The 19594-nt window shown below is 39.3% G+C and overlaps 1 protein-coding gene across 7 annotated transcripts in view; it reads right to left on the bottom strand.

Moving 5' to 3' along the window:
* The window catches only part of STAU2 (staufen double-stranded RNA binding protein 2), a 170026-nt gene that overhangs the window by 110021 nt on the left and 40411 nt on the right, over positions 1-19594 (bottom strand). For all 7 annotated transcript variants that reach the window (XM_017731218.1, XM_008631370.2, XM_008631373.2 and 4 more), the window contains 2 exons: positions 8650-8809; positions 4967-5074 (listed from right to left, as the gene is read on the bottom strand). In XM_017731218.1, the coding sequence (XP_017586707.1) occupies positions 4967-5074; positions 8650-8809 (268 nt within the window). The remainder of the gene's footprint in view (positions 1-4966; positions 5075-8649; positions 8810-19594) is intronic.

Here is a 19594-nt window from a genome sequence, read left to right as displayed (position 1 = left end):
GCACCATTTACTGGTCTGGACAATGTCTATCAGGAATTAAGAGACCTCATCTGGGAAAAGGTTCAGTTATTTTGTTTGATGGGCGGAAGCAACTACCTAATTTAATCTTTGTTGTATGTAATATGTATAAGGAGACATTAGAGCATCTGACAGGCATCTCTTTATAATATCTTCAAAATCAATATAAATACCAATTTTTTTCATTTGATGGAATTATATCAAACCATTTGTTGAAGAAGAGTAATGTCTGAGTGCAAGGGAACTGAGGTAAAGGTACAAGGGCCTTCTTGGTATAATAACTATAGTTTTAACATGCTCAAATGTTCAATCTTAATATTATTACAACATGTTTTGTATTAAAGTTCTTTTTATCAAGGTCATGTCCCTTGCATTATTTAGTTTTGCTGTTGCACTGTAATGAGGTCTCCCTAGGCTTGTATTTCTTTTTTAAGTTCTCTTTTGTGGCAACTTCACCCAGCAAATTACCACAGCATATATCAATAAAAAGACACAAAATTAAAATTAACAGACAACTTTGTTCCATTTTCCCAGAATAAGATGACATCTATGCCAACATGGGATTTTTCTGTTGTAGTCCAGGAGTGTTCCCCCTCTTTAAGATTCCAGGTATTCATTTCAGAAGTGTTTTCAACATTGCCTCACTTGGAAGTTGCCCACTAATGCTTGACCAGATGAGAAGGCAGCAGTGCTTTCAACGCACTGACCCATGCTGAGCCCTAGGATGCTTCACTGCCTGCACCAGAGCTGGGATGAGCCAGGGCCAGGATCTCCTGCTCTCACACACAGTCGGGCTTCGTATCCATGCTGAACACCTTCATTGCACTGCAACGTTTCCCACTCTATTTTACAGTATCTCAAACCATCCCTGTACTTTGCTATCCAAGTATTACAACATGCTTGCTGTAAAACATAGCTAAATTAACCTTACTAAGGTCCTTAATCTTTCTGTGGTTCTACTAATACTATTATATAGGTGTTTGTCTTTACATGCAATATAACGTATTAATAATATATACAAAAATGTCTACACTGACCAGATGAAAAAGGACAAAATAACTTGGTTAAGAAATATAATTGCTGAGTTCCTAAGATATTAGTTTTATGTAAGTTTTCTCATATTTATATAAATGCACACAAATATATATATATATATATGAGAGAAAGAATGTTAATACCAAACCAGGTTATATTTTCATATACACAAAAACATATTTCTTAATATAAAACTAATGCACTCTGGTGTGGTTTTCATCTTTTAAATTTTAAGTATATGACACAAGGTAAATAAGTGACTGGAAAACATTAAAAACTGTATCTTTGTTAGTGTGTAAATGGAAGAAAGTCTGTGTTGTCAATGAAACGAACCCCATAGGATTCAGATGGGATCTGGCTCAAGCTAAACATCCAAATTTGGTAATTAAGCAAAAAAATATTTACTTAACAGCATTTTTGGTTAACCCCAGATGTTAGATCTTTTTACTCCATATGATTTCAAACAGTTGTGCTATGAGCCTTGGGACAGAAAACACTGAAAAGAAATTCAACCTTTGCTATCTAAGAACACTATACACATTAGGATATTAAACTATTTCCTCAGTTGAAAGATAGGACCTGTGGACCTAATCATGGCTAATTTAAAGCTGAGAATTTGATTACGGGTGACAGTTCAGTACACTTTTCTTTTTCTGTTCCATGGATTTTAAGAATAATTACAGCAAGAGAAAACACATGGGGCCAAGACACATCTAAGGTCAAGTTACATCAAAAATGAATTTGGCTCAACTTAATGAATCATGCTGACAAATGAAAAACAGCAGTATGCTTACAGTGAAAGAGTAACACTGCTTTAATTATTAATGAGATGCCAGGTAGAAAATGCAAAAGATTATGACAAGATTAAATGGACATTAAAAAAAAAAACCCCAAAAAAGGGTTTTTTGTCTCCTGGAGGAGACAAAAATCAGATCAAAAAATCCACGTCACCTACATCTATGAATACACAATTATTTATAAGATTTTAAAATATCAATTTATTTCCAGGAGTTTGTGCAGGCAGATACACCAGATTTTCCCAGTTAAAAAAAAAAAAAAAAAGGAAGAGTCTGAATGTCGAAGTATAGAACTGCAGTGCGAAGGGTGACCATTCTGCAAAACCCAGCTGAGAGCTACTCAGTAGTCAATCATCCAAAGCCTTAATCCCCAGGACAGCAGAAGCCAGATAGGTGTGAAACTTCCTGCTGAGAACTACTCTCCCAGAGTCAGCAATTTGGTTTGTCCCTGGTTCAAAATGCAGAATCTCTTGTCTTACTGTGATAAGACGGGGACATGAGACCACTTTCCAGCAGAACACTGGACAGGGATGGAGGGGCAGAAAATCCATCTGTTCAGGCACTCTATGCCTTCACTTCTGATACTGAGAATGAAAAAATCATGTTATTACATTTGCTATTCTAAGGAAATAACACTGCAATCCAAAGAAACATATTGAAAATAAAATGACAACCTGAAACACCCCAACATGTTCTAATATCTGAAGCTGTTGACCTCAGTTTTGTCTTCCAGGCTCATCTATTCCTTACTGACAAATAAGGAATAAAAAACATATATATTGAAAAAAAAATGAAAAAAGCAAGATTTTAGCCTATTGTCAAGGCAGGAATAAGAAGTGAAATGACCATTCTACAGGTACTCCAACAATTCTGACAGCAATCACTTTTGTATTCCTCCTTAAAAGCTGTTCATTGGGTACCCCACAAATGCTTTAGAGCAGTTGCATTTTGACTTATATGTTGATGAATCAAGGTTAGCTAAGAATGCACCAGTGACAAGTACAGAATAAAGCTTGTTCTTTGTTGGAACTGAATGTTTTTATTTAACAACTTAATAGATAGAAAGTCCTTAAAACTCATCCTGAAGTTCCTAGACAATTAAAAACTAGCCACATTACACAAAACAGGACTGTTCACCCCTCATGCAATTCTGAGGACATGTTTACATAGAACTCTACATATATTTATGATCATTACTTTGTTGCATAACCCAGCACTGTTGGAACATTGGCTAAAGCTTTGTCAGATGAAGAAAAGGCAAATCATTTTATAGCTACCACACACAAAATAAAAGCTAGAAAAAGCTTTGATGCCTGCCTGGAATAACACAAGACCATTAGTAAATAAAATCCTATTAGAAACATCACATCCTGGGGATTATCCATAATTGCTTAGCAGTTTTATTGAAAAGCAAGCCAGAACCAAGTTCAGTCAAGACTCTATTTGAGAATGTCACCTATACTTAGATTTAAAGGCAGGAAATAACACAAAAGCTGTCAGGAGAGCAAGAAACTGTCCTTTTTCAGTGTTGTTAGCATCCTTTGGCAAGTGACATATTAGAGTTTTCCTGTATAAAGTATCTCTGCCTTCACTCTCTCCTTACCAAATGCTCTCCCTTAAAGAAGCTCAAACAGGACTGAAGAAGACATTCAAAGCACTATCCCTCTTTTCTTTACAACTTACAAGCTCCTCTGTGACCAGTGACCGTACATCTCCTTACATTTTAGTGCATTGATTTGTATGGAACTATTACAAATATTTTTAAATTTTTAAGGTAGAAAACAATGTTTGAAAACTGAAACGTTAATTATGAGCTTCCTTTTTGAAACACAAGCATGTGTTTCCACTATGTCTGATCTTAGCTAAGAGTTAGGTCATAGGCATGTAGTGACAAACTGATACACCAACACTCCCAGACACCCCAGTTTTATCCTCTAGATTTTACATTCTCTTAACATTCTAACTAGTCCATATCACATAGACCATATATATGAAGCATATATGCCTTTGTTATACCGAGGAACCCCTTAGTCATAAACAATGTTCTTTGTCGTTCTTACCTACCTTCTGAGAGATTTCTCAGATTTCTAAGAAGGTCAAAACAGTTTATTTGGCATTGGCCAATTCAGGGACATGGGCCAAACATGTCAGTAAACTGCATACAGCACACTGTAAGGCATGCCACATCTTAGGGATTTTGATTCTTTTCACATGCAAATACATGCCTATACTTTAAAAGGAAAAAGCACTGGAGAAAAAAACCATCACCAGTATAAGCACTATCCATGTCTTTCATGCAGACTCAGTTTCAATGTAAAACAAAGTGCAGAAAAATAAAATAATAGAAGGCCACTTACATTAGAATTTTCTGCATAAGAAAAAAAAAAAGAAGAAAAAACAAACCAGCTTGAAAATCTGGTGCTTCCTACCACAACAACATTAGATTGTTACAACAAGGTTTTGTAAGAACTTTCTCATCAGAAAAAAATTCCTGTTAGTATCACTCATTCTCCCATAGTTACTTCACTGATAGCATTGGAGCTATTCCAAATGCTCTTTATTACTTCAGGTAAACAAAGGTGTCAAAAGTGGGTTCATAGATAAAATCATGTGAAACAAACGAAAAAACTCGTGAAAGCTTAAGTAGAAATAGATAAGCGAAACAGAATCAGAGTGGAAGATACTCATGACTTTCTGAAAACAGCACACTGGAGGCAAAATGTTTCAATGGGAACTTTTCTAGCATATGGATGCCTACAGTTAAAGCAAAGACTTTGGCTAACTCTTTTGAAGATTATTTCAAATCAGATTGAGTGTGGCTATGGATTCTAGCCCCACAGCCCTATACAGAAGATGGTTCAACTGTCTTTCTGCCACCCAACTGTTCGCAACCAAATATTAGATCTCTAAAAATTTCTGAAAGAGCATCTGCTTTAACAGTAAAAAGTCATTGTCTTAGACTCTGATACACTGACGATTTTTTTTTATAATTTCCATTAATATTGAAGTCATATTTATCTTATATGAATATTAACTGCGTTGAGTTTTAGTGGTACTTTTTTTTAAATACTTTATTAGCAAGGTAAATATGTAACAGAAAAAAATGTAACACATACCTCAAAACTGACAGGTATATTGCGCTTCAAAGCAATTTCAAACACTACGCTGATCTCAGATTTGTTTGCATCTTTATCCTCTTCTGATTCTTTTCCTGTTTCTCCATTCTGAAAATAAGGCATACATAATCATACTACATTTCTTAGAAGACCAACACAATATAATATTCTTTTTTCCCCCCAGTTTCTCAAAGACTTTTGAATTCTCCTGTCAGGCTGTAAATCAGCATTTTTACATCCATCTCAGCAGCACATTGTCAGACACCTGCTGACTGAAGCCATATATATATTGCACTTATGCTTCATAAAAAAGGAACACATAGAGTAATTCATAAATTAATTATAGATGGCAAAATAATGTCTGTAGATGTTAGTCTTATTAATGACATGGATAACAATTGTCTCAGTACACACTTGTTGTGTCAAATATGAGGATCAAACAGATCCTTTGACCTGTTTCTCAGTCTCTCTGTGGGTACCCCTTCTAAGCAAGGAAGAAATCTGTACTTCTTGGAAAGTACAGAAGATTGTACTCCTCTCAGAAGAAATTCAGTCAATCACCCCCACACTTTGACTGGGTCACCAGGTTACAGGTGTCCTCAGCAGGTCCAGCTGGTTAACGGCCCCTCCATCAACTTCCCTCTGGGAGTTATGACCAGTGTGAAAAGGTAGTGACAGAGAACAGCTTGCTCAACACAGAACAGTATTTATTTATCCATAGGAACATAACAAACAGAGAGGCAAAGAGATAAAAAAACAAAAGGCACATGAAACATTATTCTGCCTAAAATTCAGCTTTGCTTTACTCTTCAGGTAAATCTGAATTCTCTCAGACAACCATCAGCGCAGGGAGCAGTCAGAGTTACTGCCTTTTGCAACCACTGCCTTTGGTGTTTGTGCCCCAGGCCACATTTCCTTAATTCTCAGAGGCTTCACTTCCATCTACTTACTTTCAAACTGCAAAGCTCTGAAATACTTCAAACTGGGATCTCTCAACAACCATGTAACTTTGGCCAGGCTCCTAATTTTTTATTAGTGGAGGTAAACATCAAAGACACTTGGGCTGAATTAGGTGGATTCCTGCAGAGCTCCCATCTTACATAACAAAGTCTGATCTAAATCTTCAGCCACCAGCATAGCTACAAAATCCAGATACCACAGTTATAAAACAACATTTAAAAAGCAGAGGTTCTTCACATTAAAATGAAATTGATCAATCTTTTATCTACCATTTTTCAACTCCTAATATATTAATCTTTAAGACAACACAGGGCCAAAAATCCAGCACTCAGCTACAGCATGCAGACATGGAACACTTTTTGTCTCATGAAATTGTTGCAAAATTTTGAGTTTAAAAAAAGCCATTTATGTGCCTGATATTGATCTGGAGCTAAATACAAAAAAAAAAAAGTTACAAAGTTTATAGAACCTCCAGAGAAAGAAAAAAAAAAGAGTGCTGTGAAAAACAATAACAAGGGTAGTTACAATGAAATTATGTAGGACCTCTAGCTCATTTCATATAATGAAATGTACCACTGAAATCAAGAATGCAGGTCATTACTTACAGGACAGGCAAAGCATTGCTTAGGTTCACTGAGAAAGATCAGCAGAGTTAAAAGGATAATATTTGAAAGTAAAAAAGAAATGGGGATATAAAGAATGGGGTACTACTCTTTTGTGAAAAACCTTAGTGAGAATATTACTTGGTATTGTATTCAATTAAGTTCGTGGTTTACAAAGGACACTGATAATCTACAAAGCTGACCAAAAAAAAGCCACAAGAATGAACTACTGATTAGAAAAAAAACCTTTGCACTGAGACACTATGAAAATCAGTTCTATAAAAAGATTCAAAAATACTTAAAAATAATCTTTAAATGTATATGTGGGAGAGATTTTTGATATCTGTTGGTTACATTTAGCAAAGATAAGAAAATACCAACTAAATAGAAAATGAAGCTAAGTGAATTCTAAAAGAAATACCTCACAAGTTATCTTTGAAATGGAGAATAATTAAACACTGGCATAATTTACATAATATAATGCCCACTGGACTGTCAGCAAGCCTTCAAGTCAAGAATGTTTAGGTTTTCTGCTGTACTCTAGTTTAACCAGATTTGTATAGTCTAAATTAGAAATTACAGTTTAAAATTTCATGATTAATACAAACACATCCATCCAGAAAACCCCTCATTGTCCCTTCTGCCCTTACAATTTAACTCCCTGCATATTTTTCCACCAAACATAGTAGAGAACCTAACTGTGAGTGAAGAAAAGGGAGAATCAAGGCTTAGACCTTAGTACTGAGCAATAAAGTTTCAAGCCTTAGTCATTTGACTTCCCTAAGGAAGATAAAATATGTTCAGGAGTGTCTCAGGCACTTTGGATTTAAATTTGATCCTCATTCCCACAACTGACACTTTAATTGTAGGGCCTTTCTTAGCCTCACATCTACAAGACAGCAGAGGTGCTTTGGCAGACACACAATAGCTCTTTTGTGAAAGCAGGTTCACATTCACCAGCAGCCCTGCCCTGTTGGCTCATTGCTTCTTGCTTCTTCTCACCTTATGCTCCTCTACACATTTGTGCAATCAAGTATTAAGATGGCAATACTCCTTTTCAGTGGTTTAACACGGATAAAAGATTTTATCCTTAACTAAGTTTTTTCTAATAAAAGGAAAAAAGGATAGCTTGAAATGGAAGAAGAATATGCAGAAGGCTGCATTAAGGATGGCCATGAAGGCCAAAAGATAGACCTATGTAAGTAACTACTGTGCTATATTCCATGGATCCCATTCCAGTCAAGTTCACTGAGTTACTACTGGGATTACTAGACGGGTACCAGCAGGTCTGTCCTTGCTCCCCAGGAGCACAGTGTCAGTGACTGGGCATGAAAGAAGCTCAACCTCACAATGTAATTGAGGCCAGCCAGAATATGATGTGTATTGGCTCTGATCCACGCCCCATGTTTGAGGAGTGATGAATCAATCATCTTCCATAGATAACCAAGCTGGTCAGTTTTGCTGAAGGAAATAACAGTTTTACTAAGATGGACCGTGTCCCACGGTTAGAGCACATCCCACCAGGGTGTGCCAGCAGCCCAGTGTGCACTTCCCATGGCTTGCAGCAGGAAGGAGCCTGAACCTTAGCACCATGAAGCTCTTAAACTCTATTTCAACCAGCCTCCAGTTCTCTGGAGAGCTACAGTCAGGTCCACACAGTGCAACACTTTGCACTCCTTCCATCATGATCTCAGCAAAGTGATACCTCCAGCCTTCTCCAGGCACCTATAGCTCTAACCCATGAAGTGAAAGAGATGTTTCTCATGACTAACCTGCAACCAGTGCCCCTTAACCTCAGCATAACCAAGCCACAGAGTTTTACTTGACTGAGGATTCAATTAGTCTCCTATCAACACACATCTGCTATTGAGAACCTACAGAATCCCAAGTGGTCTTCAACTGCTCCCAGAGGTCTTGCAAGTACTTGGTTTCTTTGACTAGGAAATGTTACTATATTTTTCCTTTCAACTTAGAAAGACTATTCTGAGAATAATTTTTCTGTTCAATATTTTTTAAAATATGACACAACATTTTAATTTTTAAGCAGCAATATATACCACTTAAAGACATAGCAGAGAGAAAGCAAGTTATTTTAAAAAAAAAGTTTCCTGAAGCACAAACCTGAGGTAATTTTTCTGGAATAGGCTCATTCTGAAGAGCTTGAAGGGCCTTCATTGCAGCATTATGTCTAGCAGCTTGTCGAGTCTTTCCTTCACCAAAAAACTCACTGTTGCCAACAGTTAACTGGACATAGAAAATTTTAGGCACTGGGCAGTGATACCTTGAAGGAAGTAATGAAAAGAAAACAACAATACAAGTTAGGAATTTTACCCATCCATTTAATGTAAAATAGAGTAGTACTTGGGAATAAAACATTATCTTTTCTACCAGAATAAGACCCAGCACTCAAATGCATGGGCTGTTCCTCAGCAAGGCAGTTGGTAACTCTGACAGCAGCTCCTATGTGCAAACCAGCTCTTCACCTACATTTGTCCTCTGCAAGGAGCTCTACTATTTATCAGTCCAACAGCCCAGCTCTTCTCTCTTCTTGGTTTGAGTCTTGAGGAAATGAAACCTAAGGAGAACCAAAAACTCCAGTGGAAGCCCTGCCTGGGACACAACTGTCCCACAGACAAGTGGTACAGAGGAAGAAGGATTGTGAGGTTACTCATGTGAAACCTGTCATCATAGCTCAGCTCTAAGGCTCAACAAAAGCCAGATGACAGAGAATATACCTAGCAGAAATGGATCCTTACTTCTTTTGTTCATATTTTATAGCAATGTAAAAAAGCCCAGGATTCCAGGATTCCAAAAGCATGGACAAAAACAAGGTCCATGACAACAGAACTAGATTTACTCAAAGTACTAGATTCATTAGAACAAAGTACTACATTTTCCTTATTCCTCTTAAAGGATCCTTTTTAAAGTGTGCTCTCTCCACTTTCATCTGTGAACATGGATGGTGACTTTTTTGTATGAAGACATTCTGAATTTTCATTAATAATTGTAACCCAGTTGTTTCAACTGTAAAACAAAATAAAAAGTTACCAGAGAGCAGCACACTTCAAACCCAAACAAGTGTGAATAAGTACTCTGGCCTCAGTGTCCCTGAACTTTGTGCCTAATTCTAAAAATAAATTTATATGGAATGAGCCAAACATAACACTGGCTCCAACATGCCTCTGGCTATAGGGCCTTGGAGGAGTGAGCTAAGTTGCCTTTACGACAAGCAAAAAGCGGGTATTTACTTTGCCCTCTTGTTCACAGTTTAACACACTTACAGAGAATTATTAAGACCTGGAAATGCTTTTGCTTATGTAACATTTTCATTAAATTATATAATAACTCCTGCTGGAAAGGCTTCTGGAGGTTATCCGGTCCAATGCAGCACACAGAATATGGTCAAGATCTGAAGTTACATTGTCTTGTCCAGGCAGTGTCCAAGGTATCATGGAGGTCTCCCAGGACGAAGATACCACAACATCTCTGGACAACCTGTTATAGTGTTGGACCACACTTTCTGGAAAACTATTAGAAAGTTCCTAAATGCCTAATGGAATTCAAACACTTGGCACTGAAATTGTTGCAGATTTGCAGATGGAACAGAAGTCTTCCTTCCAATGCCAAAAATGACCAGCTTCCAGCCTTTGCCATCGCAGGACTCCCTCCTAGCTTACCAGCCCAATCAGCACTGACTCTCCCTGCTCCTGCTTTGGTATGGCTGAGAATTCATGCTCTTGTACTTGCAGGATCTTAGAGACAATCCAATTGATCTCTTCCTCATTTGTTTTAGTGATGTCAGCACAGTTTGCTGACATCTTCCTGCATCTTCTTTACTCGGTAACACAAATCCTCTGACAATGCACACCTCCTGCAGACAAGACCACTGTCTCTACAGCCTAGCTAGAGCTCTGGAGCCAGCTCTGACTCAAGGTCTCTGATGCACCAGGAGAGCTGCTCCAGATGGTGCTAGGAACTGTGCCAGGTGGTGCATCACCAGCACTGCTGAGCACACACCCCATCCTCAGCAGAGTTTCTGACTCCCTTCTGCATCCACTGCTGTGCAATCTGCTGGTTGTCTCTAGGAGCAGTGCTCTAGGCCCTACACTTACATGTGCTTTTACCTGCTGAGGAGGTGCTTGACCCTCTCTAATCAGGAGATGACTGGAAGGAAAGCTCAGTGCAGCTTTTGACCAGGAGTAGTTGACAGAGCTTACTGGCAGCTGCTAGAGCTTGCTAGAAGCCACAGCCTCCTGTAGTTATCTTTTCCCCACAGCAACAGGTACCCTCCAGTTCCTCAAAGAGTTCCCAGGAATCTTTCCACCATTCCAGAAGATGTAGAACTGGAAATGGCTGCATGTGTTGGCTGCTGCTTAGCACAAGACAAACTGTGTCATGCAAAAGCAGTAGGCACCTTGATAGCATGTCCCACCTCATTACTTCACAATCCTCTTTAAATGGAAAGAAATGTGGTAGTGCTGTTAGCAACTACCTAAATTTAGGGAAAATACAATATCCATCAGAAGTTCCTGTTTCCTGTTGAGTTCCTAGACCTACCTTTCTCTCTACTGCATGCAAAGGAGGAAAGCACATGAACTTAATCCACTTTATAAACTCAAATCCCACAACAGGCTTTCTCTTTTTCCCTCTCCCCTCCTCACCTTTTTCTTTTTAAGAGTGTTTAGGGAGCTATTTATGTGATAATAAGGAAAAATGATATTCAGCCTGTGGCTCTAGAGCCTCATGCAGCTCTTTGGCATTGCCAGAATGATTAGGCTTTTACATGGTTTTGTTTAAATTTTTCTTGCTCTCCTTGTCCTCAAGCAGAGTTGTAACAGAGCACTGATAATATGAGCATTGCCAGGAAAGTGCAAAGGAACACCTGAAATCCTCAGAAAAGGAACTAAATCTGTGAGGATATTGGCTTCTCTACAACGAGAAGCATGTCAAAGGAAACAACATCCTCCTCTTTTCAGTGGTGAGGACAGAGACTGTATTAACAAAAGTCTCAAAAGCAATCATAGTATTACAGTCTGAAAGTACAGTGTGACAATTAAACTGAGTTTTAATAATGAATGATTCTGCATCCTGAAAATGTACACTCATGTAAGGAACAAGCCCATGGAAAGGTAAAATTATGTATCTGCCACTGGTCATTAACAAACCTTCCCAGTATACTATATATGAGTTATTAGAAAGGGCTGAAAGCATTAGCAATCTTTGGAATATTTATACAGAATTTGCTATTATTATTATTATGCAATAACATATCAGCACAGTATTTTCCATCTCAAGTACATCTGCATGTCAGCTCTGCACTCCTCAGTCCTCTGTCACTCTGTTCAGCCACAGAACTGAAACAGGCAGGATTTCAAACAGTAACGCCTCACATATGGACTCCTTAGGTCTCTGAAAGTTTTTAGATTTTCTTCATTTTAAAAATATGCATCTCCCTGCATCCTACATGGCAGCTACAAATGTTAGGATTTTCCCCGGAGAAAATTCTTACGTGAAAGAAATTTTCAGGTGATACTGGCACACTCCTCAGAACACAAGCTGACCAACACAGCCAAATGACTAAGTAAGACTAGAAGACAACAAAAGGGCACGTGAAATGATACATTCAATTGGAAGAAAACGAAGCATGATAACAGATAATACACAATAAGTCACATATAACCTATAAAAACCAGCTCATTTTCATCTGGCTCTTCTGGACATTTAAGATTCTTAAAAAGATCCTTCAAATAGGAGGTCTGGAAAGCAGGTTCCCTTTATTCCCTCTAAGTTCACAGCAGCAGAAATCTACTTTTTAGCTAATACCACTAGAACAGTCAACCTGAAAAAGGGTATTTGCTCTGTGACTGTGACCTTGAATGTCAAGTTTCAGCAATGAGTAAATATTTACAACTAGTTATAAACCCCTAAAAACAGGGGTTCATAACAGAAATGCTGACAGACTTTAACTAAGTTGGTGTGAGTGGGCGCCACTATAATTAAATAAATCACCAAGGTCTGTTGACAATTAGAAAACTCATTTTGGTTTGCCACAGAGACAAACAAAAATTCTGTTCATTATAATTTTACTGGAATATGATGTCATAACATGTAAGCATACTGAAACAATCTGCTGCTTTTCCAGCCAAAATATTAATTGCATACTAAGGAGCCCTTGGGGCCTCTTCCTTTTTGGCCATCAAATCCACACACACAAAGACAAATAAAGTATTAGTACATGCATTATGTGTTCATACTGCATTTCCTGCATTTCTCTGGATTCCTCAATGGCATAAATGTTTTTGATAAATATTGTTACTTTCTTCTTAGAAGGGGAAAAAAAGCAAGTGCAAGATGCAGCTCACAGAAACCAGGAAGTTTACTTAGATTTAGCCTCATGTTAAAAAGTCAGTGAGATTTTCTCTAAATTCTAATGGTCAATGAAGTAAAAAAACCCAAATAAACCCAATTACTTCCCCCCTACACAAGTGTTATAGGAAGTAACAATTTCCCATATAAATATTTCCATTTCATAATGCAAAGTGAAGAGGAACTGGGACCATATTTTAGTGGCCACGACAAATGCCACTAAAACATGAGCTATTCTGCAGATGCCAGCTCTGTGCTGAAAGGGTCATTTTCTATCTGGACCTTTTCCATGTGAAGTCAATCAAGCTGGCAGCCCTGCTGGCACTGTTTAATCAGGAAAATGCTGTGAGCTTTGTGAGTGGAGGGGTAGAGAGCCACAGACCATGCAGGGGAGTAGGAAACAGCATTTGCTGTGAACAACTTTTTCTCCATTACATTTGAAATTTCTCTAGGGGAGCAAGTTGCTTAGTGCAGCTGTTCCCTGGCTATGTCCTATTTTCCTAAGCAGTCCATTAGCCACATGCATTTCTTACAGATGTGAGTTCTATGTTTTGAAGAAGGAAACATCCAGTATAGTCACTTTTGTCTTCACACAGTGAACCTTCTGGTTCTTTCAGCAGATCCACAACAACACCTGGGAACAAAGAGACTCTCTCTTCCAAGTACTCCTTTTGAGAACTACAGCCCATTATTCTTGAAGTGTGTCTACTACAGGCTAGGCTGCCTGATCAAGCGGAACCTAGAGATGAAGCCTTGTTGATCCAAATCCAGGAAGAATCGCACTTGCAGGCTTTTGTCCTGCTGGGGGACTTCAACCCCCCTGACATCTGCTGGGAAAGTAGCAGGGTGAGCTGTAGGCAATCCAGGAGATTCCTGGAATGCATGGAGGATAACTTCTTAACCAGCCTGGTTAAATAGAGAACTTGGGGTGAAAAAGAGAAGCTATCATCTCTAGGCGGAGGGTCAGGTAACTTGGGAGAATTATAAGGATGTAGCAAGGTCATGTAGTAAGAAGATTAGAGGGGCCAAAGCCCAACTAGAACTTGATTTAGCCACTAGAGTTTAAGACAACAAAAAAAGCTTCTATAAATACATTGGCAGCAAAAGGAGGGTCTTCATCATTTGTTAAATGCAGAGAGTAGTGACAGGGGATGAGGAAAAGGCAGAGATACCTAATGTCTTCTTTGTCTCAGTCTTTACTATCAAGACCAGCTGTCTTCAGAGTACCCAGGTCCCAGTGCTGGAAGTTGGTGACGGGGAGCTGAATGAAGCCCCCATAGAGATGGTTAGTGACCTGCTATGCGAATTAAACACTCACAAATCTATGGGCCCAGATGGGATCTACCCCAGAGTTATGAGGGAACTGGTGAAAGACCTTGCCAAACCACCCTCAATAATCTAAAAGCTGTGCTGGTAAACTGATGAAGTTCCAGCTGACCAGAAACTAGCAAATGTAACATCCATCTGCAAGAATGGTCGGAAGGATGATCTGGGGAACAACAGGCCCATCAGCCTCGGTTCCAGGCAAGGTTATCATCCAGAGTGCCATTGCATGGCACATGCAGGACAACTAGAGGATCAAGCCCAGCCAAAATGGATTTACAAAAGGAAAGCCCTGCTTGACCAGCCTGATCTCTTTCTATGACGAAGTGATTCACTTAGTAGATGAGAGAAAAGCTGTGGATGTCATCTACCTGGACTTCAGTAAAGCCTTTGACACTATTTCCCCCACCATCCTCCTAGAAAAACTGGCTGCTTGCAAGCTTGGATGGGTGGGCTCTTTGCTGGTTAAAACTTGGCTGAATGGCTGGGCCCAGAGAGTTGTGGTGAATGGAGCTAAATCCTGTTGGAAGTCAGTTGCTAGTGGTTTTCCCAAGGCTCAGTTTTGTGGCTGGTCCTGTTTAACCTCCTTACTGATGATCTGGATGTAGGGATTGAATGCAGTAAACTTGCCAGTGACACTAAGTTGGGTGCAGGTGTTGATCTACTCAAGGGTAGGAAGGCTCTGCAGAGAGACCTGGACAGACAATCAGTGGGCTAAGGACGACTGCATGAGGTTCAATAAGGCAAAGTGCTGAGTCCTGCACTTGGGTCACAACAACCCAATGCAGCAGTACAGGCTAAGGAAGGAGCTGTTCAGCAGAAAGGGCCTTGGGGGTGCTGGTTGACAGCTGGCTGAATACGAGCCAGCAGTATGTCCAGGTAGCCAAGAAGGCCAATGGCATCTTGGCCTGCACCAAGAATAGTGTAGCCAGCAGGACAAGGGAACCCCCCTGTACTCAGCATTGGTGAGGCCATACCCCAAGTACTGTGTTCAGTTCAGAGTGCCTCACTTTGAGGCGCTGGAGCACGTCCAGAGAAGCACAACTAGGCTCATGAAAGGTCTAGAAAATGTGTCTTACAAGGAACAGCCCAAGAGAGCTGGATTTGTTTAGTCTTGAGAGGAAGTAATGGCTTTAAGCTGAGACAGGGGAGATTCGGATTGGATATTTGAAAAAAAATTTTCATGATCAGGCTGGTCAGGCATTGGAATAGGTTGCTCAGGGAGGTGGTGGAGTCACCATGCCTGTAGCTGCTTGAGAGACAAATGGATCTGGCACTGGATGTTGTGCTTTAGTGGTGTTGGTATTGCAGTGGTAGTGCTGCACTGATAGTTGTACTTGATGATCTTAAAGGTTTCTTCCAACCTTGATGATTCTACTTTATGATTCCTGAGCCAGGTAATAGACAGGTCTACCAGAGAGGATGTGATACTGGATCTGTTGGTCACCAATGCAAGCAAGCTAATCAGGGACATAAGACTGGAGGCAACCTGGGCTACAGTGATCATGCCTTGGTGGAGCTCCATTTCTGAGGGATATGAGTCAGATTAAGAGTAAAATTAGGCTCCTGAACCTTAGGAAAGCAAACTTTCAGCTTTTTAAGGAGATAGTCAATAGGGTCCCCTGGGAGACTGCCCTCAGGGACAACAGAGCAGAACAGAGCTGGCAGATCTTTAGTGAAGTCTTCCACACAGCACAAGAGCTAGCAATTCCCAGGAGCAAGAAATTGGTCAAGGAAAACAAGAGACCAGCATGGCTGGGTAAGGAACTGCTGGTCAAACTAAAGAGAAAGAAGCACATGCACAGGCATGGAAACAAGGACAGGTAACCTGGGAAGACTATAGGAATGAAGTACAGTTGTGTAGGGATGGGGGAAGGAAAGCCAAGGTGAAGCTGGAACTGAACCTGGCAAGGAATGTAAAAAATAACAAGAAGGGCATCTACAAGTATGTTAACCAGAAAAGGAAGGTCAAAGAACGTGTTCCCTGCTGAAAAACAATGCTGATAACAACAGATGAGGAGAAGGTTGAGGTACTGAACAACTGTTTTGCCAGTCTTCAATGGCAATCTCTCTTCCCACACCACCAAAGTCCCTCCTACTGTAAGTAAAGGTCAGGTTCATGACCACTTGAGGAACCTGAATATAAACAAGTCTCTGGGACCTGATGGGCTGCAACACAGAGTCCTGAGGGGAATTAGTGGATTTAGTTGCCAAGCCACTCTCCATGATATTTGAAAAGTAATGGCAGTCAGATGAAGTCCCAGGAGACTAGCAAAGGGAAACATAGTACCTATCCTAAAGAAGGGTAGAAAGGAGGACCTGGGAACAACTTGTCTGTCAGCCTCACCTCTGCGCCTGGGAAGATCATGGAACAGATCCTCCTGGAAGCTGTGCTGAGGCACAGGGAGGATAGGGAGGTCATTTGGAACAGCCAGGAAGGCTTTACTAAGGGCAAGTCCTGCCTGACCAACCTAGTGGCTTTCTACAATGGAGTGACAAAGGAAAAGGCTACAGATGTCATTTATCTGGACCTCTGTAGAACCTTTGACACAGTCCCCCACAACATGCCTCTCTCTAAATGGGAACGAGCTGGATTTGATTAATGGACTGTTAGATGGATAAGAAAGTGTTTGGACAGTTGCATCCAGAATGTATCGGTTAGTGTCTCAGTCCTGATGGACATCAATGGTGCCCTTCAGGGATCTGTGTTGGGACCAGTGTTATTTAGTATCTACATTAATAACATAGACAAAGGGATCAAGTGCACCCCCATCAAATTTGCATGACACCAAGCTGAGTGGGAAGGTTGTCACACCTGAGGGATGGGATGCCATCCAGAGGGACCTGGACAAGCTCAAGAAATGGGCCCATGGGAATCTCATGAAGTTTAACAAGACCAAGTGTGAAGTGCAGCACCTGGATCGGGACAAGCCCCAGTAACAACACAGTCTGGGGGATGAACAGATTGAGAGCAGCTCTGCCGAGAAGGACATGGGGGTACTGGTGGATGAGAGGCTGGACATGAGTGGGAAATTCTTTACTGTGAGGTCAGTGAGGCACTGGAACAGGTTGCCCAGAGAAGCTGTGGATGCCCATCCCTGGAAGTTCAAGGCCAGGTTGGATGGAGCAATCCGGTCTAGTGGAAGGTGTTCCTGCCCATGGCAGGGATTTGGAACAAGATGGTCTTTGAGATCCCTTCCAACCCAAACCATTCTATGATGAATCAGTCTGCCTCTTCTCTTCTAGATTACTTTCACATCCTCCAAAAACATTCTTAATGTAAAGTGAACAAGATATTCTTAATGTAAAGGGAGCAAAGCACACATTGTGTATCAGTTTTAGCCACAGACATCCCTTATTTGAATGCTGACCTCCTCCCAGCTACATAGACGAGAATAAAAAAAGAAAAATCATGTATATTTGTCCCAGACTATTCTTCATTCGAAAGATGAATTCAAAGGATAAATCAATTTTGACCTAGTTCTAGAAAATCCCTAAGCAAAAGAATGTTTAACTGACTACATAAGAATTGTAAAGAATAACCATGTGATGGAAATATATTAACAGAAAGAGATTCAAAAGCATCTGTTCATTTTTTTAAAAAATAGTCATAAAACATAACAGAGTTGCTTCCCATTTTAAGACATAGAAACCCCAAAGCTTCTCTACTTCAAATGCAAGAATGTAAGAAAATCCTGCATTAAGCAGTCAAGATCCATGAGTTGCAGGCAACTGCATAATGTAATCCTCTTTATCTGTTAAGGTCTATTAGAAAACAAATGAGATTACTTGCTTCTGCTGGGAGGATGATCTAGAAGCTGAGTTGATACTTAGGAATCTCCTAATGTTCAGCTTGGCTATACTTTTACATATGTTATTTTGGTATGTGTCAATATTATCCTGTAACTTATATAACTTATCTATTTTTCTGTTGTTTACCCTCCATCGTGAGCTTTCTCACTCCCTATCAGCCATTGCTTTGAAAGGGAACAAGTTAATGTATTTCAGAACTCTTCTGCAGCTACCCAGGGTCTTGATAATCCTTCCATCCCTTCCCCGTACTTGCTCCTGTTCTTAAGCACAAAAGCCAAGAATGGTAGGCAATATACCATATAAAAGGCTAACAGTGTTCTGCATAATAGCAATATTTATGTATCTACACCAGAAATATCTTGCTCAACACATCTTAAAAATCACATTTGTCTCTCCATTAATTCAACCACAATAGTTCTTCTCAGTTTATCTTGCAAATACTTAATAATACAACACTTCTGTTCTGTGATTTCCAATTTAATTACCCTCAGGTGACAACAGAGTTAGTACTACTGGTGCTTATGTTATTAATCTTACATTTCAGACTGGAAAGTCTAGTCTCATTGCATTTCTAATATGTCAGCCCTCTCTAGCACCCAAGTCTTCCTGCCTATCTTCACCTTCTTGTGTATCAATGATGCCTTTTACATCTCATGAACATTTTCCTACTTCTTGTGCAAACATCTTGAAATAAAATAACTTAAAAGGCTGATTCTAAAACTGGAAGAACTGTACTTAATAATCTTCCTCTTAGTTTGACTTTTAATACTGCTGATTATTTTTCTTTTCCTTTCCCACCCTGTATTTCTTACACAAATCCCCTTCTCCTTCAGTTTAATGAAAACATTTTCCTTATCTAATGCTATAAAATGCTTAACTGAATCCCACAAATATAAGATTTACTTTAGTCTCTTTACCTAAAAAATGAGTTGGCACATAACATCTAAGGTTAACACATTAGTCATACACAACCTACCTTCAGTACACAGTAATTTCATGCTGAGTTTTATACTTTTTTGTCTGTTTTTATTAATACTTTCTTTTAAACTTTATTATGAGTCTGGGAATTTTTCATGAAGCTAATGATAATTCCCTTTTCTATTTTTTTTTTCCTGAGCTAGAGGCTATGTAGTTCCTTCAAGCAGTATGAGTAACTAAGTAAAAAAAAAAAAATTGACTCATGTTTCCACGATCACAATATCGAAACATTCCTGAGTGAAAAACAAGAGGGAGGAGGATTCAGTTTAACATAACATTATCTAATGTGGAATCTTCCCAGGAGAATTTGTGATGACAAGACGATAATATTGCCACATCTCTGTTTCTCTGAATTCCAAGTTGCTAAATACAGACATTTGACTGAAATAAATATTTCAATATTTACTCTCTGCATTTACCACTACTTTGTTTACTATTTATAGTAAATACATACAACAAGAAGTAAAAAACTTGTTGCTCATCACAAGTAACTAAAAGTAAAACCAACAGAAAGCTACAGACATTTTAAGTTAAGGACTTTGAACCATCATGGATTAAGCTCAAAAGTAATAGAGCAAACATACTG

The sequence above is a fragment of the Corvus brachyrhynchos genome, unplaced genomic scaffold (assembly GCF_000691975.1).
Source record: "Corvus brachyrhynchos isolate BGI_N302 unplaced genomic scaffold, ASM69197v1 scaffold633, whole genome shotgun sequence".
Lineage (NCBI taxonomy): Eukaryota > Metazoa > Chordata > Aves > Passeriformes > Corvidae > Corvus > Corvus brachyrhynchos.
The sequence above is the reverse complement of the archived record's forward strand: the minus strand, read 5'-3'. Positions and strand labels throughout refer to the sequence as shown.